Raw genomic sequence first — 27,623 nt, forward strand, 5'->3', positions numbered from 1 at the left:
GACACTATATTTGCTGTCATGATTCACAGCATAGTATCGTTCTTCTTTAATCTTAAATTTGGACTTTTCTCCAAATACTAATGTTTGCCCCCTAAGTTCTGCTGGATCTATCTACAAATTATATAATTTTTATAATTACCATAAAATTTTCTTTATATTTGAAGTATCTAAAGGTCATAGCCATAATCTTTCTGAAATAGTATAATAAGTTAATTATTTATTCTTATGCAAACAATGTCCTGCAATAAGTGGCATAAATAAAGAAAATATATGATACTACACACAAAAAGAAGTGGAGTCTAAAATAAAATTTTTTTTATGTATTTCTTTTTAAAAATTAAGTATGAAAATAAATACAACTTACATGTGAAGAAATGAAACAAATTATTGTTTTCTTTTATTATAAGTTTGAGTAAGCTATAACAACTTTTATTTAAAAAATAGTTTTGTTTCTTAATATCTGGTATATCATTAACACCATGTCGTTATTTCAAATGAACAACGAAGAAACACTTGTTTAAAAAGTCAAAGAAAGCAAGCATTGCAAAGAGTTACAACTATGAACACTACAGACATAAAACTCACTGTTCTAGGAATATCCATTATCCATATGTCTTCATTGTCAGATATATCATCTAAGGTGAACGTAGAATCTGTGGATTCTGTAATTAAATCTTCTTCTCTTACCAAGTCATCAATCTAAAAGTAATAGTAAAAAATAAACATAGAAGAAAATAGACATAAGGTTTTATAAGATAATCTATATTTACATTATGTGGTCTAGGAGTATTTTCCATGTTTGTTGACATTCTATCATGATTCGTAATATTTAATATGTCTCTATCACCACTTATATCTCCTGTTAATGTTTTGTTTTTATCAGATTTTTTTAAAATACTCTTTCTGGATACAGGAGAAGCATTAGCTGGACTAGCAGGCAGAATCTTCGTGTTAATCTTTATGGACTTGTTGCTTTTTGGTTGATTCATTGTTTTCTCTGTTGCAATATCCATCAAAATCATAGATCTATTTAGTTGAGTATTTAACTTTGTTAAGGAATCTTCTGTATCTAGGTCAGTCATACTGTCTGAATGATTATCTTATTATCTAGTTCTTTTTTAAAATAAAACTTATCTTGTCCTTTCTTTTTTCAAATAAGGCTTGATAAAATATTAGAATTCACGTATAAAATAAGATCTTATTTTTCACGTCTCTTACAAACTTTATTATTGACCACTATAATATTTACACGCATTAATTGAATCGAAATAAGCTTAAATAACCATATACATACACGTAAATAATTTTACAAACAAAGTACAGACACGTGCTTACAATGCTGCAAAATATTTGGCGGTATAACTACATGAACACAACACGATATACGTAAAATAAAAACTAAACAATTCACTGACTGAAACTAATTACATAGATTATATACAATCATTTTATGTGTTTTGCAACATTTTATAGACTTCACAATTAAACAGGCTTCAACACACCATACAATGTTTAATTATGTACAGTAAGGCATTCTATGTGTGCATAATGTATGTGTGTGTATATTATTAACCATATTTCAAGAGAATAAAGAACGGTTTCCAATTATTCCACGAATGTCACCGGGAACCTTTACTATTATTGATGTTTAATTTGTTTTTAATCATTCAAATTATTTATTGCCTCCGAAATAATAAAAGTATTATTGTCAAAAGTAAAGAAAATTTATAATGATCAATAATTCTATGCTTAAGAGTGCTTCTATTTTTAAGCAAACGTGAGCAAGCAATGATTTTCAACAACTTTGTTCAAATTAATATGAGAATGCATCATAATGTTTTCAAACAAGTGCAACAAGGCGGTTATTCTGATTCTGATTTATAATACTACAATACTAGCGATTACGTACTTTTAAATACTTTCAACTGAAGACGCATATTTTTTAGATTTCCATTTAAATTGTTAGTACGTCTGTATACGTATTATTTATGTATATATAATGTCTTCTAATGAAAGTTTACGACGATCTTCTCGAATAAAAGCTCGCATTGAAGGTAATAAGTAGATTGTTTACACAAAGTGGAAATTGTTTTTGATAAATCTTTTATATTATAGATGGTAAAGTTATAAAATTTACATCCTCAAACGAAGATGAAGATATTTTTTCAGAAACATCAAATGCTATGAAAAAGGAACTTGAAAGCATAGAAGAAAATATACGAAAACCAGTTGGTAATTTTCAAGTAATATATTTAATCTAATTCCTTTTTTCTTTAGTATTTAAATTATATGCTGTTTATATAGAACTGTTTTCTAACGATGACGTTAGCGGTAAAGTATTATATAAATTTCAAACACCTAGTAAAAAAAATGCTATGACACAAAAGGCAAATTTGTGTCGTACACCTGTTAGTACAAAAAAGCAAACAGTAGTAAATGAACCTAGGGTTCTTCTTGAAAGACTGCATGCAGATGATCAGGATTTATTGAAAACAGATAAAAAAAATTTTGGTAAAAGAGGTATGGATTTTTAAGTGAATATATTGTTGTTTTAATAACACTGAGAAAATATTATTAATTTATATTTTGAAATGATAAACTTCAGACATTCAGAGAAATTTGGAATTGGTATCAAGTGAAAGTGAAAGCATTTCAGAACCTAGCGACTATGTACCTTCTGAAGATGATACAGATGATAAAAGTAGCGGAAGTGAGTGTACTGATTACAGCAATGATGAGGAGAATGAAATTGTTACAAAAGTTCAGAAAAAAAAATTTATGTTTCAATCAAATTTATTGAGTACACCGAAAAGGATAAATACTGCCAATAAACCCGTTGTGATTCATAATGATTTTGTAAGTAGAAAATAGCAAGTGCAAGATAATATAATTTAAGTACACTATTTATATTAATATTATTTTTTTTCTGTTTTTCAAGCATATGAAAACTGATGAATATTTTGTAACCCAATCAGAAAAAGTAATTACGTCTGATCATACATTAGAACGTTTACGTAATTCTCGTTTAACAAAGGAAAAATTAGAACAGCTATTAACAAATCAAAATTTTATATCTACAAAACATAAAAAGAATATTTATTCATTAACTGAAAGTTACAGTAAATTGTTTCCTATGTGGTATTTTATCATGGAGTAAGTATTGAAAAAAAATAAGATATTAAGAATTATTTGTTCAATGTAAGACACAACTATTACATTTCATTGTAGACAAGGTTACACTGTACTGCTTTATGGATTAGGATCAAAAAGATGTTTGATTAATAATTTTTATAAAAGTGTATCTTATCATCCATCATTGGTAGTAAATGGATTTTTTCCCAGTTTGACTACAAAGGATGTAAGTTATATGAATACAATTAACGTAAAAACTGTTAGTAATGTAATAATTTTTAAAATAACTATTTTTTTTAGATACTGGATGGTATAATTGTTGATTTGTTAGGATTGAGTTGTCCCACTAACACAAGTGAATGTGTAGATCTTATTGAAAAAACGTTGAAGAAAAATCCAGAAGATAGACTTTATTTATTAATACATAATATAGATGGTATAATGTTACGCTCAAATAAAGTACAAGATGTACTTTCTTGTCTTGCAAAAATATCAAATCTTTGCATCTTAGCATCAGTCGATCACATTAATGCACCATTGTGTATGTTCAGTTGCTTTTTATATAAATATTACTTTATTCTGTTTTAATTAATTTTTGTATATTATGCATTTATAGTATGGGATCACACAAAGCGCGCAAAATATAATTTCTTTTGGTGGGACACAACTACGTTTCTATCCTATCAAGAAGAGACATCTTATGAAAGTTCACTCATGGTGCAACAAAGTGGTTCTCTTGCTTTGTCGTCTCTTCATAACGTTTTCCTTTCTTTAAATTCAAATGCCAAATCAATTTACATATTGCTTGCTAAGTATCAATTGAGTAACAGTAGTAACATGAATTTTACAGGTAATTAACTACAGGAAACCTTCTGTATTCAATTTTCTATATTATACGTTATAATAATTTTAAAATTAATATTTACTATTTCTATCAGGAATGGCATTTAAAGATCTTTATCGAACAGCTCGAGAAGGATTCCTTGTAAGTTCGGACTTAGCATTGAGGGCACAATTAACAGAGTTTATAGATCACAAATTAGTGAAAGTAAAACGCAACATTGACAGTGTTGAACATCTCGTAATTCCACTAAGTAATGTGCTTTTAAAACAATTTTTGGAAGAGCATGAACCGTAATGTTTTTAAATATGCTACAATAAGGAATGGATGTATTTTGAAATTCAAATTTTTAGATTTGTTAATAAATAAAGTTTGTATAATATTTTGTAAACAAACTAAAATGAAGAATAAAATAAATTATTTTTGAAACTTATTCTTCAAATTTGTTCTTAATTTAAAGAAAATTAACCCTGGTTATGCTATTAATCAATTAGGATAAAGTTTGCATATCAAATTATGGCAAAGTGATACAAATCAAAAGTAATCAGATACATTCGAGCTATTCAACTTTTAGAAGAGAATCACGTAGTACAGTGCAATACCGACTACCGATAAAAGTTAATTGTTGCTTTTCTTAACAAAAAGTAGCATTCTCGTTTAAAAAAATAAATGAACGTACGATATATCGAACATACCTCACCACCAAATCGATTAATCGATTACGTTCGATTTTATATAGCATTAAACGTTTTCACTGACATTCAGTGCGTGAAAGTTATTTTTTAGCGTTTATCTTACGAATTATAGGTAAGTAAATGATTTTATTCTCTAATATATACTTTCTCTAATCTTCTGAGTATATTAAAAAGCCCTTGTTATGCAATTTGTTACACATTAAAAAACTATAATCTAAAGTGTTTCCACATGTTCGTCGTTCAGTACCGATTAACCGATTGTTGACCATTTTTAACCTGTATATTTCATTGGAATTTCTTTCGCAGCGATATCTTCTGATTTTATAGAAATTATTAAAGAAATCTCTCTAGTTTAGTTTTAGTGTAACAATAAAGTTTGAGTACTATTATAATGTTTAATTGTCTTTTTATTAATATTATTAATCGTTTAGAGTTTAGACCTAAAAATCTACTAATTAAATAGCTAATGGGTATTGGACGACAATTTTTTGTTTTCTAAAAATGACATCTTTTTTATTTATGCGAATTATCAATTCTTATTAATAAATTTCATAACAGCTTGTTCCCTTCTTTTATTAAGTTCTATTTACAAAATATAATACTTTTTGAAAATTTAAATTCTACCGATTCTAATTCAAGATATCTAACAGAAAAGCTTATATAGTGGTCAGTACTGTACGACTCTCCCCTGAGAATAGTAAATATTTATTTGAAACTATGTGACATTATTTTTGCTTGAACTTTACTTTGGGTCACCAAAAATTGTTAACTTTTATTCGAAAATTAGAATACAAATAAAATACTACTCTTAACGTTACTCAAATAGCAGATAACGTCTTGAAAACGTTTATTTTATGTCCATTTTATGCCTAAACGTCTTCGATATAATTTAGACGTCTTAGAAATATTCAACAACGTACGTCTTAAAAACTTCCGAAATTTACGTTCATGAAACGTCTTAAAGACACGCTGCATGGATGTCTTAAAGACGTCTATTTTTGGTCTGAATATCTTATAGATGTTGTTTAGACGTCTTTAAGACGTCTTATGAATGTCTTTTAAGACGCGTTAAACACATACTGATTTGTAATTTCGGACGTTTCAAAAGCATCTTTTGGACATTTTTAGGATTTTCTGGATATCTTTAAGATGTTTTTAAGACATCTTTGTGTTATATGGGTAAGAATTCATCGATAAAGAAGGTTTTAACTACAGTTTTGCATGCGCGTAATATCTTAACTGATGAGCTCACTAACGTTAAGAGTGGTATATTTTTATTTTAATCGTCGAATAATACCAGAAAACAAAAAATAGCTAGAAATTTGAGTGATTTAAAGTAAGGTTTACCCTTAATTTTACACTGATTTTCATAAACTTACAATTTACACTGGTTTAAAAAAATTGTTCAACTGACTCATTAAAATGACCTTGTGGCTCGACGTGCGCATTGGCCAATGTCGGTGCAAATAGCTGTGCTTTTATTAATCGTATCTATTGAATAGTGGCAAGATTATTGCTAATGTCGACAGCAGTTTCCTTGGCGTTGTTATTAATTGCTCACATATAGCACAAAGAATTTTTATAACAGATTCGTTATTATACCTGAAAGTTTAGTAAATTTTTAGAACGTTTTGATAAATTGTAAAAACTCGTTGTAATATAGTCTTAAATTATAAAATTAAATACATGTGCATACTTGAATTTTTATTTAGAATAGTTTAAGATTTAAATCCGCTGGTTATAACATTCAATGCTTACAAACAGTGTATAAATCTTCGTTATGTACTGAAGACAAATTAATCCGATAACATTGTTGAAAACAATGAATAGATTCCAATGAAAGCAGATATAAAGGAAGATTGGTAAAATACGTATAAGTGATCAAATACAGATAAATAAATAAAAAAAGGGAACGTACAATATCCCGGAGATGGATGAAATTGTACTGAATAATAGAGACACATTACATAATAATTTACAAAATGACGGAACTTGAAAAAGTATGTTTTTCAGAAAAAAACAAAGTATTACTCGTAAGTTCAGAAAAAAATTATATGCGCTAAATTAATAAAATTGAAAAAAACAATAGATTAATAAACTGCTTCATGGCTGTATTTTAAAAATTGTGTTTTTTGAGTTTTATGTCACTTTCGAAATACACATAATCTTATTATTAGACACAAGTTACAGAATTATCGAAATTGAAATATATTTTTCATGCCATCTCGGCGTGATTGAACACCTGCTGATCAAAATAAAAGCCAGATTTTTCGAAAACGAAGCAGAGTTATCAAAAGAGTTTATTCAATATTTTTGACTTGTCTTTTCATGTGAAATCAAAGAATCGTTCTTTATCCGCTTGTACCACTAGTTCTGGGACATCCTGTATATATAGAACAGTCAGTCTAAAGTCTGAAGTTGATGCATGTAGCCTCAACAATTGTATAGGGTGAAGTTTGTTACAAAAACGAAAAAAAATGGCGGATAACGATGTAAATGGTGATTCCGATGAAGTACAGCAAGAGAAGTCGCAGAAAAAGGCTGCCAAATATGACAGCGGCGCGGCAGATTTGGAAAAAGTTACAGATTACGCGGAAGAAAAAGAAATATCTTCGTCTGATGGATTTTCTTGTGTGAGTGTTTTGTGTCAGTTTCTACTCCACGTGTTTACGTTTGTTATCACATTATTACATTTCATTTTATAGCGATGTAGCTGTATTTATGTAGAGACCGTAATAATTTCTTTTATTCTTATTATCTATGCGACTTGATATGGCAAAGTGATTATTAAAAAAGAATAGGATAATGTAAGACCTAACCTATATTGTACACAGTTGAGTGTACTTATAATGAAATAGACGATTTATTTATTCGATTCAATTTATTTATTATAGGCCTTGAGTTTAATTGGTGATCGACGAAATAAAGAAGCTGCGGAAAAGAAAGCTAGAGAAAAGGAATTGCTTAAAGTTCCTATAAAAAAGGAAGATGTTGATCTTATAGTAAGATATTACATGTATACATATTTGTTATTATTGTTGAGCCTACTTTATTTATGTTTTAATAAATGTTAATTTTTTAAAATTATGTCTTTTCTGTAGAGAATGTAATATTATGATTTTATTTCAGATGAAAGAGATGGAAATAAGTCGAATTGTAGCGGAACAAACACTTAGGGAACACAGAGGAAATGTTGTGGAGGCGTTAATTACATTAACAAATTAACTGTATAGAATAAATTTCCTGTAAACATTTACACAATTCTCAATTCTATTGTAAATTATATGGTCTTAGGTATTGTTATGACTTTGAATTACCAATATTTATTCATATATAATACAAAATATATACTAAGTGATTCTGTAATATTCCTTATTATTTTACCTGTTACCACTTGTTGCGAAGGTATTGACATTAATGATTATTTACCTAACAATATGTTAAGAGCTGTATTAAACATTATGAAAACGTAATTGAAATACTGATTACACGTGTTATCAGGGAGTTTCCTATTGATAAGATTGTAGCCTTTATACATGCAATAAATACTTGATATTTTAGTTTGAAACAAGATATTTACTTGCTTCTGAAAGGTGAAACATTACGCTTATTTTTGGATCAATTGTGAAATTTTAAAAGTTATGCATGTTATGATGTGATTAAAGTTGTTGTGCAGAGATTTAAGTTTTAAATGTAAAATATTGAATTTTTCATTTTTCATATTGCATTCAGTTAATAATGTTAGATTAATATCAAAGTATTCTAGATATTTGAGCATTTTGTTTTGTTATTGTATAAATTTTGTTATTTCTTACAATCAACATGATTACAGTAGATCCATTATTTACAAAAATAGGTATGTATCACAATTCGTATCTTTTATAGCATTCCTATTCTTTAGAATATTTCTGACAAGTAATTTATTAACAGAACTAAATGCTTCGGTAATTCAATTTCCAAATGATGTTAACAAAGGAAACAACAAATTTCAATCTTCTGAAGCACCTGAGCTCTGTTTGAAATGCAAAGGTGAGTTAAATACAAAAAAAATTGTTTAGAGAAGGAAGCATTAGATTTGTTTTATTTATGTCTCTTCTTCTGTGATATTTGAATCTTCATCCTGCTGCATATGTCAACTGTAATTTTTATTGGTAAGATTATTTTTTCCGTATAAACATACATGTACTATAAACACTGTAGACCTAGCTTTCTAAGTTGTTTTTTCTTATAGGAATAAAGACTGGTACACAATTACAGCTACACAGATTATAGTGTTCCTATTATTCATGTTTGGTATCTTTTTTGCGATTATAATGTATTGCAAAACTTGTAGCAGGTACGGATTTCTTTTTGGCAAGTTGTTTTCAATTATAATAGAATATACATAATAGGATATTGTCACCTTTTTCTATTAAAGTGAAAAACAGAATTAATAGCTTGATGTTGTTTATATGAAGTGATATGAATATTGTTCGTAAGCATTTACAGAACATCACAAGCAAGGTACTTGGGAGAAGCTGTCTGTCAAAGTGAACATAATAGTGAAAGTACAAACTCTGGTGTGATGCAATGCTATTCGATCTATGACTCAAGAGACAGGCCACCATCCTACAGTGAAGCTTGCAGTGCTCCTCCTCTTTATGGATCACCCTTTAACAGAGTAAGTCATTTATATTCAACAAGCACTTCAGAAATGGCAAGACAAAAGAAAAGTACAAATTACTGAATGCTCAAAATCTAATCAGTTCTGTTTCTATTATCTTTTATTTATTATCAGCTAGTGATAGATAAATATCAGACTTTACCATGGAATGCGTTGCTATAATGTATTATGTATACATTTTTAGGTATCTATGCTCGAAGCACCACCAGTATATCCAGATACTCCAAAACCATCTGAGCGAGTGACCCATCAAACTAATCAAGGCTTTCCTGTCTCCCATCATATTTAAAATATTGGAAATTATGTATAGGTACCTAGGTAGATATTTGTAAATGAGAAATAAATTAATTTGATATTGAAAAATCCGTGAGATTAATTATATTGGTATAAGAATTGGAGCTTTTTTTTTGTAACAAAATCTATATCTTTTTTTCCTAAATTTCATTTTCACTTATATTTTGCAATGTTTCGAGTACTGAAAACAGAAGAAAACCACTTTGTTCATTAGTATGAGACAGGGATAATGAAAATCACGTAAAATTCTCATGATTATATAATGAAAATGTCATTTATTTGATGTGGTGCAATGACTTAAAGTAAATGGAAAAATGAACGTTTGTATGAGCTGGGTTCGATGAACAGCAGTCATGTACTTTGAAAAGCTACCACTGCTGAACTATTTTATTACAAAAAAGCTTTCCTCAAGTTTCTTTTTTAAATGCAATATACAACGGAAGTGTGTAGTATCAGACAGCAGCGCAGTAGTAGCTAGAGCAACACGAACATGCTGATTTTCATGATGAGGTAACACTTGTCTTACTTGTACTTAGTTTATCAAATTATCCAGTCATACGCTCATGCAAATTGGTTCAAAGAATTGCATCATCTAATATTTTTTTTTCCAACTGTCATACGGACTAATATTAGTTTCGTTTTTTTTTTTCTTTAGGAAAAAGACATTCAACATTACGAGTTTCATGAGATATTTGCCGCACAGTCCCAAAGATAGAATGGGTAGAATGGACGTAGACGTTTTTTTACCTCGTTTTAAATTTTAAAATCTGAGCGAGCACGGCCAAAATCTGTTCCTTAAACCGCTTACATTCATATTTTTTTTACATTTTCCATTTTTTGTATCCTTACTTTGTTGTTTCGTTTGTTTTTAAGCCCTAACGAACTACGGACTGAAATAAACATTATTTGTAAAAAACGGTGGAAAAACGTTTCCTAACTATGTTTCCCATAGGATTTTTCTCTGTTACTTGATCTCGACAGAAACGCATTTGATGTCGGGCTAACAGATAAATGCGTGTATGTGTCGAGATCAAAGAGACGCTCCCGTCGTACGCTTGTTCCTAATCGTATTAATTTGTCGTTATTATGTTATACATTTACTTAAAGCATTGCTAGTGTTTCAAGGAACATGAGTTTAGCACAGTCTGTAAAATAGAATAAATTATATAGTTGGTTATTGTACCCTTCATCGTAAAAGTATGGTTCCATTCGGTTCAGTTCTTATAAAATACAGTAGATATGTACAGTAAAAATCTTAAAATCGAAAGGGACGCTAGTTTTGGGACTGTCCGGGTGTAGCGACCGTTTCTTAAAAGATAAATTTTCACTGGCTGCCAGGATCGTCAGAAGTTCTAGAAAGGCGTATGTACGTACGTGTGTGTAATGTGTGTATGTGAGATTACAATTGTGGTAATTACAGTGGTCTTATCACAGAACATGTATGGCATTAAATCGTCGATTATCGTTACTCTCTTCTGCAATGGTAGGGTATTTTCATTCGTTATTTTAAAAACACATTCGGTAAAGCTAGGTCAGAGGATCAGGAAGCCAGTACGGTATGCTAAATGATTATTGTTGTTTTGCGTTTCCTTTCTTTCTGGTTGCCCATAATTTTAAAATCATTGACCACATTGATCTCACGATTGGACAATCAATTACATAAAAAACGATTAATTATTTCGCACTATATCGATAATTGACTAACATTTTTTTTTTATTTATAGAATTTTCCTTTTTCGTTCCTCTTTCGTCTCATTTTCCGCATTCTGCGCCGTTTTATTTCAAGGTTTATTTCTAATAATAATGTCACCGAGGTGTCCTCTTTCATTTTATGCGTTTAATGCGATTCTTGATTAACATTACTAATTAATACACGGATCCTGCGTACAAGTACGATAGATATTTCAATAATAATCAACATAAAGTTCGATAAATTATGGACAACCTTAAATTTAATACAATAATATAATAATAATAATATAATAATAATATAATAATAATATTAATAATAATAATATAATAATAATAATAATTCGAATCTATCACTTCATCTACTATGCAATACTCGAAAAAACAAAACAAACTGTGCCTAGTGACAAAGGGGGAAAGGAAGAAAAGGCCGCATTTAGAGGAATAGGGGAAAATCTCTGCAGACAAAAAATATACAAAAATATGAGTTCAATTAAGAGAAGAGGGGCACAGATTGCGTAGCATTAATAGTAATCATAGTAGTAATCGTACATGTTGAGAGAAAGAGATCATAAAAAACACTAACTAGGATCGTTTCTCCTGGAAGAGTTTCACGTTTTGTGTTTCCTTCATTTTCTTTTTTATAACTAAAAATCACTATCGATAATAAACATAGTATCTAATCGTTTTGTTTGTCTTTGCTCATTACGCGACGAACAAACGTGTGGGATATCGTTTGATCCATTTCTTTCTTTTTTCTTTGACAAAGGAACAAAATGTTTTAATATCGCCTGGCCGATGTCTATCACAACTTCCTTCGTGCATTATGTTGCCGTGTACGTGTGTTCTTGATGTATATGTGTGTATGTGTTTGTGTATGTGTATACGAGAGGGTGTAGTGTAGTATAGTTTAATGTAATTTCAGCGAGTTTCAATCTCGCCTTGGTCCTCTGGCTGCTTTTGGATCCCTTCGATCACGGATGGCAATCGCGTTCTCGTTTTGTCCTCATTGTAGAAACAAAAAGCAAATCCATGTGAGACCCTAAACGATGCGCATTGACAAATCGCTGACATCCGAATGGTAGAGTTCGAGGGACGAAAAACACAAATTCTTCATTCTCACGCGTGAAAATGTTAAACGCACAATTGCAAAAAAAAAAAAAGACAAAAAGAGTACTATCGTCGTGTCCTGTATTGTATGTCGAATACTCGTTTCTCTCAGGCTTACATTCCGTCGCGTTAAATCTTGCAAGTACATACGTTTGTTCTTCCCTTGGTTTTGTTTACTGCTGACAGATATTCAGTTCATTTCAACGACGATTTACTGCTTTATAGAGTCCAGCGAATCTGTTATCACTGCGAATTTATCTCGCTTCGAATTGGCCGAACCCCAACTATCGTCACTCCGAATAGCAACCTCTAACCGGCAGCTCGAAATCACGAGGGACAGTTCCACTTTTTTTTTCGCACTGCAGTTCCTTTTGAGTGGGCCAGAGGATGGCACACTAGGAAACATTTATTTCGAACACACTACTTTTTTCTCTGTCGGCGATCACCGTACACAAAAAAAAGTCATGAAGGATGTAAAATAGGCGGGGGCGATGTGGAGGTCGTGCCCGGTGTTAGCGGTGACTGTTTTCAGCTCTGTTTCACTCGTTTCCTGGGCGGTCCGATTGGTGGAATTTGTTGGGTGGCCAATGCTCGAAATGCCTCCGCTATTAGATGTGGATGGGAGCTCACCATCGATTTAAAACCTGCTGTGTCCATGACGTCCGTCGCGTGTCTGGAAACGAAAATACAACAATTCAAGGTTGTTGCTGCTTTTTTTTTCTACCGATTATTCACATTCGAAATTCGTTCACATGTAATTTACTACTGGAATACGTATGCAAGTTGTCCCGTATAGAAAAAAAATGGTCATACGGATCTTACAGAAGTCTCCTAAGTAAATTTAAGTAGGTTGGACTTTTGTAGGATCTGTTACAGATTTTTGTAAAATTAACAAAGGTAGCTTGACTACAGTAAGAGCAACTCAAGCATGTTACAGTACATTTGTAAATTTTACAAGAGACTTCAATAACTTCAGCTTAACATTTTTTTGTGTGTAATATGTGAGAATTACTTTACGGATGGATTTAGTACACGAAAAGAATAAAGGAAGTTCATATAAACATATTGCAGACATATGTATTTAAAAACTGACCCAGCTCGAAAAACACCACTTTCGATATATTCTATTTATTAAAAAAAAATTTCGCTAATTAGATGTTGAAATTGTACAGTTTATTCAAAGAGTTCTTCACATGAATATCAATTACAAATTATATGAATAATGTTCATAAAACAATGTGTTGCAAATAAAAAGTATTCTTCTGAACTTCACCTGAACTATTCTTCAAGTGAATTAATTGAATAAGATCGTTTTCGTTAGATAGTTATATTCTTTTTCTCAATATTATTTGTTTAGTATATAGTTTTTGTTTAACATCATAAGTAGTTCTTTACCTGTACTTTCTACGTTTTTGAGTTGTGTCATTTTAGAAATACATGTACGATATGAATCTTTATATTCTGTATTAAAAAAAAAATTTTTGTTCCCTAAAATGATTTCCACAGAATAGTTTCTCAAAAACTTTTTGGTCGTCATACTTCTCACATCAAAGATCAATAATTTGCAATATATTTTAAGAAAAGCATGCTCTAGTATGAACAACTTCAAGAAATCCATGAACGTATTTTGTTCCTCCCTGCTTCTAAAAACAGAAACTTACGTATTGATGAAGTCTATAGCTTGTGCCTTGAGCTGATCAGCGCTATGAAGATCGGCAAGAATGAGGATTTCGGCTGCATTTTCGATGGCTAAACTTGTACAGAGTGCTTCCTCACACATTACCTTCAGCCTCTCTAATGCGTACTTATCTGCCGCAGCTAGCAGGTCGTCTGCCATTTTCTCTAGGTTCGCTGCTTTTCCCGTGTAGATGAACCGTAACATTTCCCGCAACACTTCGTGGTCTACGTCAGTGATGTCCACGCGATTCTGTTTCCTCTCCTCCATCTCGTGCTCAAACATAGCTGAGAATACCGGACTTCGTGCTAAAGGACAAAAATAAAACAATTAGTTCATCTTAGAAATCAAGTTATACATAAGAAATATAACAAGAATAATCGTGTTGAGAGTGAAGAATTCGAGAAAACATTCTATTTTAGTTTTACAAAGAAAACACTCATCTTGTCCCTACCATATTTTGATGTATTTTTACAGAATGACAGCGTAAAGACGTTGTTGCTACTGTTATTAAGTTGGAAAAACGATGCAAGAACCAGAAAGTAGACTACGCGTAGCAAATATCTGTCTTTGTTGTTTTGTCTATCAATTAGTCACAAATTTTTAATACGTACACACATGAGTTCGAGTATCAGAATAAAAGAACATGTTCTGATATAACCAATGTAAGAGAGGTGGGCCATAATGTTAGTACCTTATGTATTTTTTCGAAGCGTTTATTTATAATGCACAACCTCTTGGCAAAACATTACGACAATCTGTATGTATTGTAAGGAAATTGTGCGTAACGAATTATCTAAACTGATTGAAGGCACATCTACTTAAGGGGTGACACCACCTTAACAGATCAAGAAAAATAGATAAAGTTTGGAAATTTTTTTATACATTTTTAATACAATTTTTAATACAATTTTTAAAAAATTTTAATAATTGTGGAAATGGTGGAAAACAGTAGACACACAATGCTGCGTACTCTTTCTATCAAGTGTAAAATCGGACTCTCGCAATGTTGCTGTTTTTCGTTCAGTATAGTTAGTGTACCCTCTTATCTCTATGGCCCACCTTCTCTCTAATTGATTACATTAGCGAATTCTTTTGTTTTCATAGTCGAGCGTAGTACTATATTATAGGATTAATATAGTACGTGCTATTATAGCATATAGTAGTTACTATAACTATTACAGACATTGCACCTAATGGTTATACGTAACATTAGGTACAATGCCTTCCAGGAGACTTCCCATGGAATACGATTAGAACGTGTATACTTCCGAGATAAGGGATTTATTACTAATTCATAGATAGTATGACATAGATAGGCCCATGTAAAGTCTGTGAAGTCTGTGAAGTCAGTGAAGTACACATGTAGTGAGAGTTAAAAGTAAGTATACACTTTATAAGAACAAAATTCATACACAATCTGCATAACATTTTACCTAAGGTCTAGGTAGCTTTATGGAGAGTTGACGATATTTATGACCTCCCACAACCATAAATGGAGGCACATACATATGTGTAAGATTTGTTGAATAAATTCTGTGCTTTCACTGTGTATACACACTCACTTTTGACTCTCAATGTACATGTATCTCTCTTGCCCTTATGCCATTCCATTGGACATCTTTTCATTATGTACTATGCTAAATCAAATACTGATCTCGCTACGCTATTCTTTAAATATGGAAGTCTCTTAACACATTGGCAATTGATGATTCTGACGCTAGAAGCATATTATATGGATGCAGCGTGCAATCTTCAAAGTTCCACAGCTGATTGGCGGGAATATAGTTCTACGTCAGTTTAAAGTTTATAGTTGAATGTCAGCAAATTGACTATTACAGCTGGTTATTGGGAACGTTAGGTCTACATCAGCATAAAGTCTACATCAGCATAAAGTCTATAACCAGTTTGTCGACAATTAGCTATGGATTTTAAAGTGACATAGAACTACGTTATCGGCTGCCAATGTGTTAATGAACTAAATATAGCATAGGGAACAAGTGGTTGATGCGCTTGAGGTCAAGGGTTTGCGTCCTGTCGTCCACTAAAAATATTTTATACAATTAATACCATTCATAATAAAATGAATGTATAATACTGAATAGCATCGTATATGCATTGAGAGTAGAAATAAATTCAGTACGAAAAACACACAATGAAGGCTTTATTACTGTAATCGCTTTGTTTTAATTTGTATTATGTGCGTGGACATTTAGCGTGATAGTTATCCCTTGTCTCTTTGTATCACGGTCGCTAATGGAAGAAGACATCTGCATTGACAGCATATCACTTAAATATATAATGAGTAACGAAAATATTCGAACACTAGGGTATATTTGGATTTATCTTCGTATGATAAGTTATTTATTATAGTTATAAAGCACGTACATTTTCTTTAGCTACTTTATAAACACTACATTGTAGTTAATATTAATTGAAAAAGTATGTTATTAACTCTTATCGTGTGACAAAAATATTTGGAGATGTCGTAAAAAACAATGTTTTAAGGATTACAAATGTCTACTGATATAAATCTCTTGTGAGAATTTTGTTTGGAATTGTAGATCCAGTAATATAGTGAGCAGATATTTTTTATTGATGGTATTATGAATAAAGACAAGCACCTGCGCAGTTTAAAAAACAACTTGATACAGAGCGCTACTAAAGTGGGCGTTCATAGCAGTTTCAAATTTTATCAAGATAACAACCCAAAGCATAAGGTACGAATTGTTTAATTTTTGCTATATAACTATCTGAAAGTGTAGCATTCATTTTCATAGCCCCCAGACCTCAAGCTAATAGAACATTTGCGGAACGAATTGAATTGTAAAATAAGAACTACACCTATAAGCACCAAGAAAGAACTTAAAAACAGGTTACAGGAAGAATTGGAACGTACAAGTCTTGATTATTTAAAAAAACTTGTATGAAATACGCCAAAGCATTTAATATATGATGATATATAATTTATAACCATCATAAATTAGTTAAAGAAATGATACACCTATATTTTACAACTACATCTAATATCTAATAAATAATTTATCACGAGAAAAAAGAATAAATTTATTTTATGCGTCTGTCCATTTTCTTTACTCATTACATTTTCTTTTCATTCCACATCTCTAATTCACATTTTCAGAGTTATTAAATGTCTATATTTAGTATTATAACATAAATAATATGTACCCTACTATTCTGATACATCAAAATAAAAAAAGAACAAGATAAGGGTTTTCTTTGCGAATTCTAATATCGTAACAGTATACTGTATTTTAAAAACCTGAAAACTTGAATTTTTCTCTTACTTTTTTTTTTTTAAGTTGACAATATTAAAATAGGTGTCGAAACTTGAAAAGTATAGTTGAAAGAAACACTTTACAGCTTCAACTATAGCAGGTTTCTACACAACACACTGTTATTGATTACTCATTACGTAACATATTCAATCAACAGATGATATTGTTTTTTAGCCTTTTTCATTCTGAACAATAGAACCTTGTTCAAACTGAATTGAAACATTGAAACTCACCTGCGAGTATGGCTTTGTGCGCCTGAAATTCCCTCCCACAGACTGTCAGCGTGACGTCGCTAAATTTTTGGTTTTCAAAGAGCAATCCGAGATCATCGGGTAACCGACACTCGGGTACTTTGAATTGTATCGTGTTACTTTGCCCAGAAATGTTCACGCTGTCCGCCACTACGCTGACCTGCAATGATCATCGTCACGCTGTAGTAACATTTTCCTTGAAAGGAATTAGTGTAAGGATGAATATCAAATAATTAACATACAAAGGTATATACCTCACAGAATATCGTGAGTTTGTCGTCGGGCAGGAGTCCATTAGCCTCGTCTAAAAGAAAATCTCTCCTAATGAACTTCTTGAAGCCCCAATCTTTACCTTGGACGAACCTATAAGCACGTTGGCTCTCTGAAAGCATAAAATTATGAACGATATGAATTTAATAGCGTCACCGATCGGTGCAAGTAAAATCAACAGAAACAACTTCATTTTTGTATTCCAAGGTGAACCTTTCGAACTGGCTCGCAAAATTCTACGGCAAAAAACTGATCGCACAAGGTCTTTTCTTCGTTTTTCAAAATCAATTTCTGGAATTCTCGAACGGTTATAAAGAGTCTCGTTGATACTGTTTTCAGGACCGTCGAAAAAAATGTTGATACACGCGCGATGGAGTTGAATGTTCATCATCTTTCGGAGGGAATATGCATAGAGCGGTCGTGTGTCGCGACAGTTGAAAGGAAAATCTTTTAAAATACCCTGCATTGCATCCGTTTCACGTCGAATGATCGAGCTCACTCGCGACACGCACGCGTTAATTGTCGACTTACCCATTGCTTTGGTTTCTTCTCTTTTGGCATTAAGAATAGAAAATTTGAACTTTGCTCTGACTTCGGATTTGTTGCATGAAACGAGAAGGAGATACAGAGACAGGTAGTCTTTGCTCTCCTCGTCCAGACCCTTAGGATTCACTCTTAGGCACCTAAAATCAATTACCGCTGATGTAAGATTCACTCGATTGCGACACCCGAACTTCCAGATTTACATACATGGTGCTTTAACATCTTCTCTTTCCGATTCTTATCAAATGTATATCGGCAATTGAACTTTCGGTACCATTCATGGTAAACGTTTATCTTAACGATGTTTTAACACACTATATGTAGACGTTTTTAATAAGAAGCAATAATTATTCATTTGAAATACGTCCCTTTCCATTGAGAAATATTAAATTAACGACTGTTAGATTAATCACTATGACAAGTGTCGATGGAATCATGAAACTGATAAAGCTGTTCTAGGATTCTTTTGATAAGAGACGTAGTACTACGTGAGCGGAAAGCATAAATTGTTCGCGAACAGTATAGAAATCAAGTTTCCTAGAAATCGTCTGTTCCCATACTGTTCTTGGTGTTCGCAGAAAAATCGAGTACGAGTGATAAAAAGTTTGCGAACTATTTGGAAGTATTATTTGCAAACAATGTTCGCTGTAGATCCAGCTTAACGTGGTACTACGCGATGAAAAGTGAACAAATGGTACATAATATGAGAATAAGCGCGAATATGTAGTAAGGTAAATGTCTCAATACTTGGACACTTAAGAAATTAAATGTTCCAGTAAGTGGACAACCTAGAAATGCATGCTCGATATTTGAATCGCGTCCCAGTAGATGGATATGCTATTTTATGATACTACTTTTTATTAGACACAGTAGAATTTAAGCTTAAAATAAATAAAATTAGCGTTAGCGTCTAGGTATCGAAACATAATCGGCTATTGAGACATTTACCTTGCTATGTGCTTTTTGGTTTGTTATACACTCAGTCAAACGCAGTCCTATGTGGCTATATTTGTCGTATTAACACGCAGTACTGTGCGTGGTTGGAAAGAAGTCTCGCAGAAAAAATACGAGCCTACATATTTAGTTAGAGTGGAAAGGGCCACACCTTATCTTGCACACATTTTCGGTTCTAGCACATTATTCAGTTCCGCGAGACTACTTTCAGGTCCCGCATAGCATGTACTACATATTTCGAATTGCAAGAAAAAAAGTGATATTCAATATAAGATTATGCGATAAATGTAAGTATTTTACCACTTCGATGATACATGCTACTAAAAAATTATTTATACAGGTACACAGCAGAACGTAATATTACATGATTAACGAAAAATAATATTATAATATATTAGCAAACAATTGTGCATAGAATTTAACGTATTAATGTTGTAGTACAACAGATAGTGTGTTAAAGTACTAATAAGAATAATAACAATAACAATAATAATAATAATAAAAAGAAGACATTTGTATGAATTTATATCTATGGCATGAAATTAATAATTAAGAATGAAAATGGAATAAAGCAAAATAGAAAGGAATGCAATCGTTGAAATGATTCCAGATATATTTACTTTGCAGTGACAAGGATTTGTGCAAACTCAACAAAAAAAAAAGATCCAGAGGAAACAATATTAAAACAAAAGTGACATTTGATACAGTTGGTATGCAATGCAAAGAATCTTAAACAATTTTTTTTTCTGGATTATTTTTTCTCTACGATGGAATTCAAAGGCGAAAAATTCTATGGACTCGATCGTCTGCGTTTCGACTTTTCATCGCACAATTCTATCTCATCGATAAACAAAGATGTCTGCAGCTTCCGGATCTTACCATTTTAATTTATCGTTGGCCCCTGCTGAGAAGGTGGACGACTTGAGTACTTCTCCCATTTCCTCCCGGCAAAAGCTGAAGTTATTTATCGTCCACATGTAGCTGAACTTAACCACCTTCACCTGTGCACACAAGACCTTCAAATGCGACACCACGTCAGAATATGTCCCGTGGAAACTAGTTTAAATTATCTACACTAAAAGGGCTACGCGTTGAGCATTAATTGTATATACAACTTTAAAACACCAACTCGCTATAAACGAGTGTTTTGGACAGTTATCTTCGTGTTTTCCCGCAGTCCTGCCAACCTCTTAAAAAGAAAAGGGATTATGAACAACTTAACTAGTAAACAATTTTTTTTGTGAAATACTACCAACCGTAATTATTTTAGAGTTCATACTTTCATACTATTTCAATTTTTAAAGTTCTATGGTCTGACGCATGTATGATGTGTAAAAACATTATATGTATAAATTTTATCACAGTAGGTAGATACATATTTCTGCGATTGTAAGGTAAAACGACCTAAGTCACAAGCTTTTGTTTCCGAAGTATCAACGTTTAACGTTTTCAGTTTTAATAGTCTTATGAACTGTCTCTTTGAATTTTTATTTTTAAGTGAAAACATTTTTTTAATGCCTTCCTTTCTTTCTGAAAATATAAATTCTACATACTAAACGTAAATTAAGGGCTTAACTCGAATTTCTTGAAAATGTGACATTGGTCGTTTTGTTTTACAACTACAGACTTAATCCTTCAAAGGGCTTCAGTTAACAGCTATGATTAATTTGGAAATACAGCACAGCGTCGTAATTGAGCGTTTACTAAATTAATAACACACGTCTTCTTCTTCATAATTGATACTTCATTTGTTGGGTGAACACACGACGTGCGTGTTGCAGGGTCTGACCAACTATTTAAGTCCACACATAAACCTTCAATGAAAAGAGTGACCCTTTTGTTTCTTTTTCGTTCTGGATTAAAAGACGCTCGGGAAAGTGTGTCTGCGTTTCTCCCGTTTTCCAAAGACCAGTTTTTCTTATTGTTGCAGACTGGCTCTGAAGGACAGATGTATTCCAAATATCCTTATGTTAAAAGAGAAAGTCCGAGCAGCGATGCTATCCTTAACATCTGGCTGTTTTAGCCTAAATAAATCTACGAACGGCCATTTTAGCAGAGCCTAAATTCTAACGCTTGGTTACGGTTCTCAACCACGTGCAGTGGTGGTCCGTTAGGTTGACACGGAGTGGACTCGTTAGATTGACGGGAACGATCTCTATCAATTTTTGGGATCGACCCAACTCAGGCGAGGGTTCGTTGAGGTTATTTACATTCGTTCCTCGGACCCCTGGTGTTCGAAACACAATACCTTAGGCGTTTAGCCAGTTACAAGTATAATGTTTATAACTTCTATTTTATGTCAGTAAGAAGATTTTCAATATATTGGCAAGGTCTTGCCGATAAGAAACAGTTCAAGCACGACCTTAATCGGATTATTTTGAGGGAGTAATGTAATCCACAGTCACAAAGAAATGCTGCTTCTCTAGCTCTCACTTTTTGTCTCTCTCATGGTTTAGTTTCAGTCTCTCTCATTGGTAAAGGCTAGCTCGAGTTCAGGTTTTCCTTGAGAGTAGACCCTTGAAGGTAGGCCTCAGGGGTTCGGTAGTTGTATATTGTTAGTCCAAATCACATCAATCTAACGGGGCACTAATTACCTAATTGTAAAACGATGTATTAAGTTCTTCTGTATAGAATGTCTATATAAAATTATGTGTATTTATTACTTTAACAGCTTTGTATGATTAAGCTTACCACGTGCTAATAGGATGAGCGTCACTAATTTGTTATTTCTTCGATATGATGTCGCTTGGCATAATACTAATACACAAACATCATTATTCGTAAAATATTAGACTCTATATTATTTGTTATAGACATGAGAGAATGGAAAGGAAGAGCAAACAAGAAGGAATTAAGAAAAAAGAAAATCTAAAGACTACTTGTTTCTTGTTCACCCTTATTTTTAGTCCGCATACCTTTCAAATACTCTGTTCTCAAAAACATAATATTTTATGATTTTATTTTTGAACAAAATTATTTTTAATTTATTTTTATACTTATTTTGTGCACCTCTCTGTTTTCTGTATAGTAGCTTTCGTTACATTTTTTATTAATGCCTATATCACACATACATGTACTGATTTTCATAATTCTGTAAAAACTGCTACCCATACATGTATGGATGATATGGTACTCAAAATGCTGAATAAAGAGACTCATTTACTTGTTAATTTACCAGAATAGCAAAAAATTGCTTTCGAAACAGCAAACAGCTTTATTAAAAACAAACTCGAACGTATGACAAGGATTGCTGTTATTAGGAACTTTAGAAATTAATAAAAAAGGATTCATAACGAACCACCATCCCCTACTTAAATGCAGAAAACTTGAAATCCAAAGGCAGAAAGATAGAATCAACTCGGATACTGCTGTAACCTCACAGGATATATAAAGAATACAATTAAATATTTAACAGAATCAAATCTATTTGCTAAAATATAAACAAAATTGTTGCTAAAGACCTAAATGTCGATGCAACGTTAAAAAAGAAGAAAGCTAGGGGTTTGTGCGCTATCGTGTTGCTGAAATACGATAAAACTGAAGACTAAATTCGTTATTCGCTTAGCAAATTCTCATGAGATACCAATCTCGATGTCAAGAGGTCTTGATTATCGTTCAAAATGAAACTCTTACTGAGTAAGATCCAGTAGACGTTCGAGGAACATAAACGTCCCAATTGTCAAAATCCCGCGCTACAGCAAAAGCCATTCTGAACAAATGGTTTCTTTGTCCTTGGATATATTTGCCTCCTAGTTTTCGTCGCGTGGTTTAACGAGGGGAAAAAACAGAAAGCGATCCGCCTAACAGTGGAAACTTCTTTTTTAAGAAGAACGTCGAAGGTTCCCTACGACTAAATTGATCCTGGCCTTGAAGGCGGGCAGACGAGCACGGCGAAGTACTACAAGTACGAAGCACGTGTTAGAGACAGCAAAGAGAGAGGAAAGACAGAGAAAGAGAGAGGGGGAAAGAGCCAGGGTCGAATTGAACTTATATCTCCCTTACGTAATAGCCTTGAAAAACATGCAAAAGGATTTAACCTTTGCCGAGGCGATGCTCACTCTGATGCGATTTGTAAACTACCCCACATTGCTGGTTCGACGATCAAATGAATTCTTTTGATATTCATGAGAGAAATATTTTTCAAGTGCAATTTCGCTGATTATTATTCAACTCGGTGTTTACAATTCATAATGGTAGGTTTAAAACGTGAAAATGTAGAATAATTTGAATTGTAAAATAATTTCTTTCATAAAAGCTGGATGTATACTGCACACTCCTATACCAATTTTCGATGAGATGTTACACAGAAGCTCAATAAATAAGATACTGAAGTAAAATATTAATAATACTTCTGTCTTAAAGCAAAGGAAAAATGAAATTCAAATAAAAAAGATCCAAGTTTATAGACTACGTATTTTTCATAAACTTTCGAAAGTCCGTCACTCTGCCCTATATTTCTAGGACAACGTTTCTCGTTACCAACAAACTCTCCAACGCCCAAGTTCTAACTCATTAGTAACTCATTATCCCAGGGAGTCAAATATTCTTCTAAAACACGATCCTAGAACGTGTGGCGAAGTTTGCTTTTGGCTCGGTGCGACGAGCAAGTTCTGGAAGTGGACGAAGCGGTGGCGGGAGGGGTGGAAGAGGAGACAAAGATAAGCATAGAAGAAAAGAGAAGAGGGAGAGGAGGAAGAGGAAGACGAAGCTCCGAGGTCGAGCCCCTACGAGTCAACGATCTCTGACGTCATTCGTGTGCACGACCTTGACGAACGATGCCGAGCCCGAAGCCAAATCTATTTGTCTAGTTCACCTCCTTGCGAGCAGCCCTTATCGCAATCTCCGTGGCACGCGTTATACGCGCATTAGCTATTGCTTTGGTTAGACCGACGGGATCGATCGAGATTCGAGATAATTCAGATAAAGCTGCTGCGAAATATCTGCACGAGATATACCTACATATCCTTAGATGGCTCGAATGATGCTATCGTATATACGACCGTGTGCTACGTAAAACAAGTTAATTGAAATCTATAATGGTTAAGGTAGGACTTTCACAATGCATGCTGGATTTATTCCATGATCGGCAATCTTGATGATTTTCTAGCGATAGGAGCCTTTTTCAGAACTCTTGGAAGAGAAAGCATTTGCGGTCATAAGACGAAACGGTACGCACAGCGAGTGACATGTTTTTATTTTCGAGACGTTCATGTTCAAAGTTTTGAACCTCGATCCTGTATTTTATATTTCTGTTTTTAAGAGGAAAGTTCCTTAAATCCAATTTCCTTTTGCTAAAAATGCAAATTCTTGTAGATGTGATTTATATCGTCTTGCTTACAGTCACAAACAGGTATGTTTTTTAGCAATCCTTTCTATTTGCAGAAACTGCTGATACGTATTGTTTTGTCTCCAAAGATCATATCTCGTGGCTAGCCGTGATCTTCTTTGGAGATAGGTCGTCTATTCGTCTTCTTTAATCAACAGCATTAATCCATAAATAGATTAGAATAGATCCTCTCACTTACTCTTATTCGCCGTGGCAAAAAGAAAGTGATGGAGATAGGTACGATCTCTAAAGGCATACGACTTGATTTACCTTAAGACACAGCATTGTATCATTGAATGAAATTTAAAAAATACCACGACGAGAAGCGAACCCTTTCAAACTTAAACAAGATTGTGCAAGACTGTTCTATGTGTGTATGTTAGATAACATGCGAGTTGAGAGATAATACTGTGTCCCAAATCTTGCATTTTGATGAACAGAGCTTAGAACTAGGTTTTAATTATCTTAATTTTTCGAACTTTATCCCTGCAGAATTTTGGGATGATCAAAAATAGCTAAGAAATTCCATATAATTTATAAGAAAATATTAGGGCAGCATTGTTGTTGTTCCCCTCTGTGCATTTTAAGAGAATGGACCACTATGTATGTGGAATGACGATTCCAGGGAAAGGTAAATAAGATAATTTTGCTAACTAAATTGGTTAATTCCACTTATCGTAACATTTTTTATTTTATCGTGCATAGTTATATCTACTATCACACAGTAATAAACTTATGCATAATTGCTAAATACTGTTTAACATATTTCCGAAGTCATATCATAACAAATGTTAAGTTTTTGGTCAAAGATTTAATATTTCATTGTTATTTTTGTCTCGTTCTTGTTTTATAGAAGTGAATGGTATATGTAACAACTGTTTTCAAGTTATTAAAAAACATATTAAAAATGAAAAACAATACTGTTTACACGATTGAGATGATGCGAAATTCGGATCCGAATAAAATTAATTATTCAATTCCAGTTAAAAGAAATAAAGTCCCTTTTTCCTAATAACGTTTTTTGTGATGTGGCGTGATGAAGGTCGAGTTTACTATTGGCTAATTCTGTGGTGGTGGGTGGCAGTTAACACTTAGGCTATTGGTGTGTCTTTTTTAGGATTGGAGTATGTCTAAATACTTTGTGGTGCTAGAAATAGAAATGTATTCTTATAAGTGTTGGTTATTATCCGAAAAAATAAATTTAAATTACGAGACTTCAAGTAAATTGTGCTGCTTGGGCCTAATGCATGTGACGCTTGGGTATTTGAGTCCTGGAACAAGCTTGTTGCAAATTAACTTAAACCATGATGAATCGACAGGTTCGTCGTTGAGACTGAATAAATATCAGAAGTTTTCTAAACTTCGCAAATTTTCTGGATTTCGTAATATTCCCCATTTCAAAAATATGATTCATTCTCGTATCATAAAATTTTTGCTTCTACCAACGTATTATTTAACTTGAAGCTGGGCATTTTCTACGAGCATTCAGTGCTAGTTTAGCACAGCATTTTATGGTGTTACTACTTAATCGTTTGCAGTTTGAGGAGAAAGGAAAAACCAGCAATAAAGGAACATTAATTGATTTCAATAGGCGGTAGGAACTAATTAACAGTATCATCGTGGCACCAATCTACTGTAAAGCGATTCGCTACAAGTCTATCTAAGGTTCTCCCTGATTAGGAGCCGCGGTGAAAATGCGGAGTGACTGAGATTTGTAAAAAGAAAAATTTCTCCTTTCCTTTTCAAGCCTGCTAAGATGCAAGGAATCGATCTAAAGAGAAGTGTGAGAAACGTCAACAAAGCACAACTCTAGGCACCAAGTGAAAGTTCTTTTCTCTTTATCTCTCTATAATCGTGTTTTCACTGGAAACTATATAGTTTACGGCGATGTATAAATGAAGTAACGCTTATCGAATCTATTCGACAACGCTTTTGTTAGAACCAACGGGCATCTAATCTCTGTATATTTGTATATCGATTGTGACGTTCGAGAGAATTATAACAATCTCGTGGTACAGGGGCTTGTTCTAATTTACTTATGCGTCAGGGATGAAACTGTGAAATCGTTAACTGTACCAGCAGATTGTGAAATGTTGTTGCGAAATGTTACATGGTTGAGACTGGTTGTGTATCTCGGGTGATGTGAAAATATGATATTTCACTCTGAACTACTGATTGTATTTAGATAGTCTTTGAACACGGAAACGCTGATTAAAGTACATTGTTTTAAATATTATACGTATCAGACGCCGAGACATTATACTGATTATGTAATTCGATAAAATAAAAATTTAGAGAAATTTGATAAACAAATGTAATTAATACGCTATTTTAATTTATAAATATAACAAATGTAACTCCAATAGTTGACAGCTTTTAATCCTAAACTTATTAGTGTTTAGGATTCTGCCTGATTGATTTCAGACGATAAATTTATTTTTCCACATTTCAGAAATTAACACCGCCTAAAAATACTATCCTTCTTAAAATAACATAATTGTTAAGAGATCAAAATAAAAGACGCGTAATGTTTCTTCGCTAGGAACTTACGACTCACTAATGAGTTAACAGTAAGCAACTCATTTTAAGTGAACTTATTGATTAATAACCTAATACATCTATATTTATGCCTTTCGAGGATATTGGTATTAAACTCCAGCTTATATTTAATTTTTGCTGCTTTGAAATCTAGTGATCAGAAGCTTCAATAACTTCAGCTTAACATTATTTTTCCGCGTGTAGAAGGATTTGAAGATGTTTATAGTAAAGATTCCGCTATGTTCCTCTCTTTTTCTTAAGGGTAAAAACGCTTTATAAAGAAACCAGATATTAATTTTCAAGGTAGTAGTAGACGTAATCACAGTTACAGTCAGATAGTAAG

The 27,623-nt window shown here is 32.6% G+C and overlaps 3 protein-coding genes and 1 long non-coding RNA gene across 13 annotated transcripts in view; 3 read left to right on the plus strand and 1 right to left on the minus strand.

The window, feature by feature from the left end:
- The first annotated feature begins 1,927 nt into the window (after positions 1-1,927).
- On the plus strand, positions 1,928-4,436 carry Orc2 (origin recognition complex subunit 2). Of its 2 annotated transcripts, none has more exons than XM_076386212.1 (9): positions 1,928-2,054; positions 2,116-2,232; positions 2,305-2,520; positions 2,606-2,856; positions 2,939-3,153; positions 3,229-3,358; positions 3,433-3,673; positions 3,749-3,982; positions 4,071-4,436. In XM_076386212.1, the coding sequence occupies exons 1-9, from the start codon at positions 2,000-2,002 to the stop codon at positions 4,268-4,270; spliced, it is 1,659 nt and encodes a 552-aa protein (XP_076242327.1). In that variant the 5' UTR covers positions 1,928-1,999; the 3' UTR covers positions 4,271-4,436. The 2 variants fall into 2 exon arrangements, with proteins under 2 accessions (XP_076242327.1, XP_076242328.1); XM_076386213.1 differs by having other exon boundaries at positions 1,933-2,054; positions 2,170-2,232.
- A 2,481-nt stretch (positions 4,437-6,917) lies between these two features.
- Positions 6,918-8,034, plus strand: LOC143184176 (huntingtin-interacting protein K). The gene is made up of 3 exons (XM_076386223.1): positions 6,918-7,301; positions 7,563-7,670; positions 7,798-8,034. Exons 1-3 carry the CDS (start codon positions 7,146-7,148, stop codon positions 7,891-7,893), a joined length of 360 nt encoding a protein of 119 aa, XP_076242338.1. The 5' UTR covers positions 6,918-7,145; the 3' UTR covers positions 7,894-8,034.
- A 758-nt stretch (positions 8,035-8,792) lies between these two features.
- Rdx (BTB/POZ and MATH domain-containing protein rdx) overlaps positions 8,793-27,623 on the minus strand; it is an 84,609-nt gene continuing 65,778 nt past the window's right edge. For 4 of the 9 annotated variants that reach the window (XM_076386219.1, XM_076386214.1, XM_076386217.1 and 1 more), the window contains 6 exons: positions 20,296-20,432; positions 18,451-18,602; positions 17,904-18,031; positions 17,632-17,809; positions 14,086-14,407; positions 8,793-13,097 (listed from right to left, as the gene is read on the minus strand). In XM_076386219.1, coding sequence (XP_076242334.1) covers positions 12,953-13,097; positions 14,086-14,407; positions 17,632-17,809; positions 17,904-18,031; positions 18,451-18,602; positions 20,296-20,432 — 1,062 coding nt within the window. In that variant the 3' untranslated portion in view covers positions 8,793-12,952. The remainder of the gene's footprint in view (positions 13,098-14,085; positions 14,408-17,631; positions 17,810-17,903; positions 18,032-18,450; positions 18,603-20,295; positions 20,433-27,623) is intronic. The other 5 variants (XR_013002729.1, XM_076386222.1, XM_076386215.1 and 2 more) reach the window with 5 other exon arrangements.
- Positions 9,209-9,694, plus strand: LOC143184177 (uncharacterized). The gene is made up of 2 exons (XR_013002730.1): positions 9,209-9,328; positions 9,516-9,694. It is a non-coding gene; the product is annotated as an uncharacterized LOC143184177 (long non-coding RNA).

This window comes from Calliopsis andreniformis, chromosome 9 (genome assembly GCF_051401765.1).
Source record: "Calliopsis andreniformis isolate RMS-2024a chromosome 9, iyCalAndr_principal, whole genome shotgun sequence".
Classification (NCBI taxonomy): Eukaryota; Metazoa; Arthropoda; class Insecta; order Hymenoptera; family Andrenidae; genus Calliopsis; species Calliopsis andreniformis.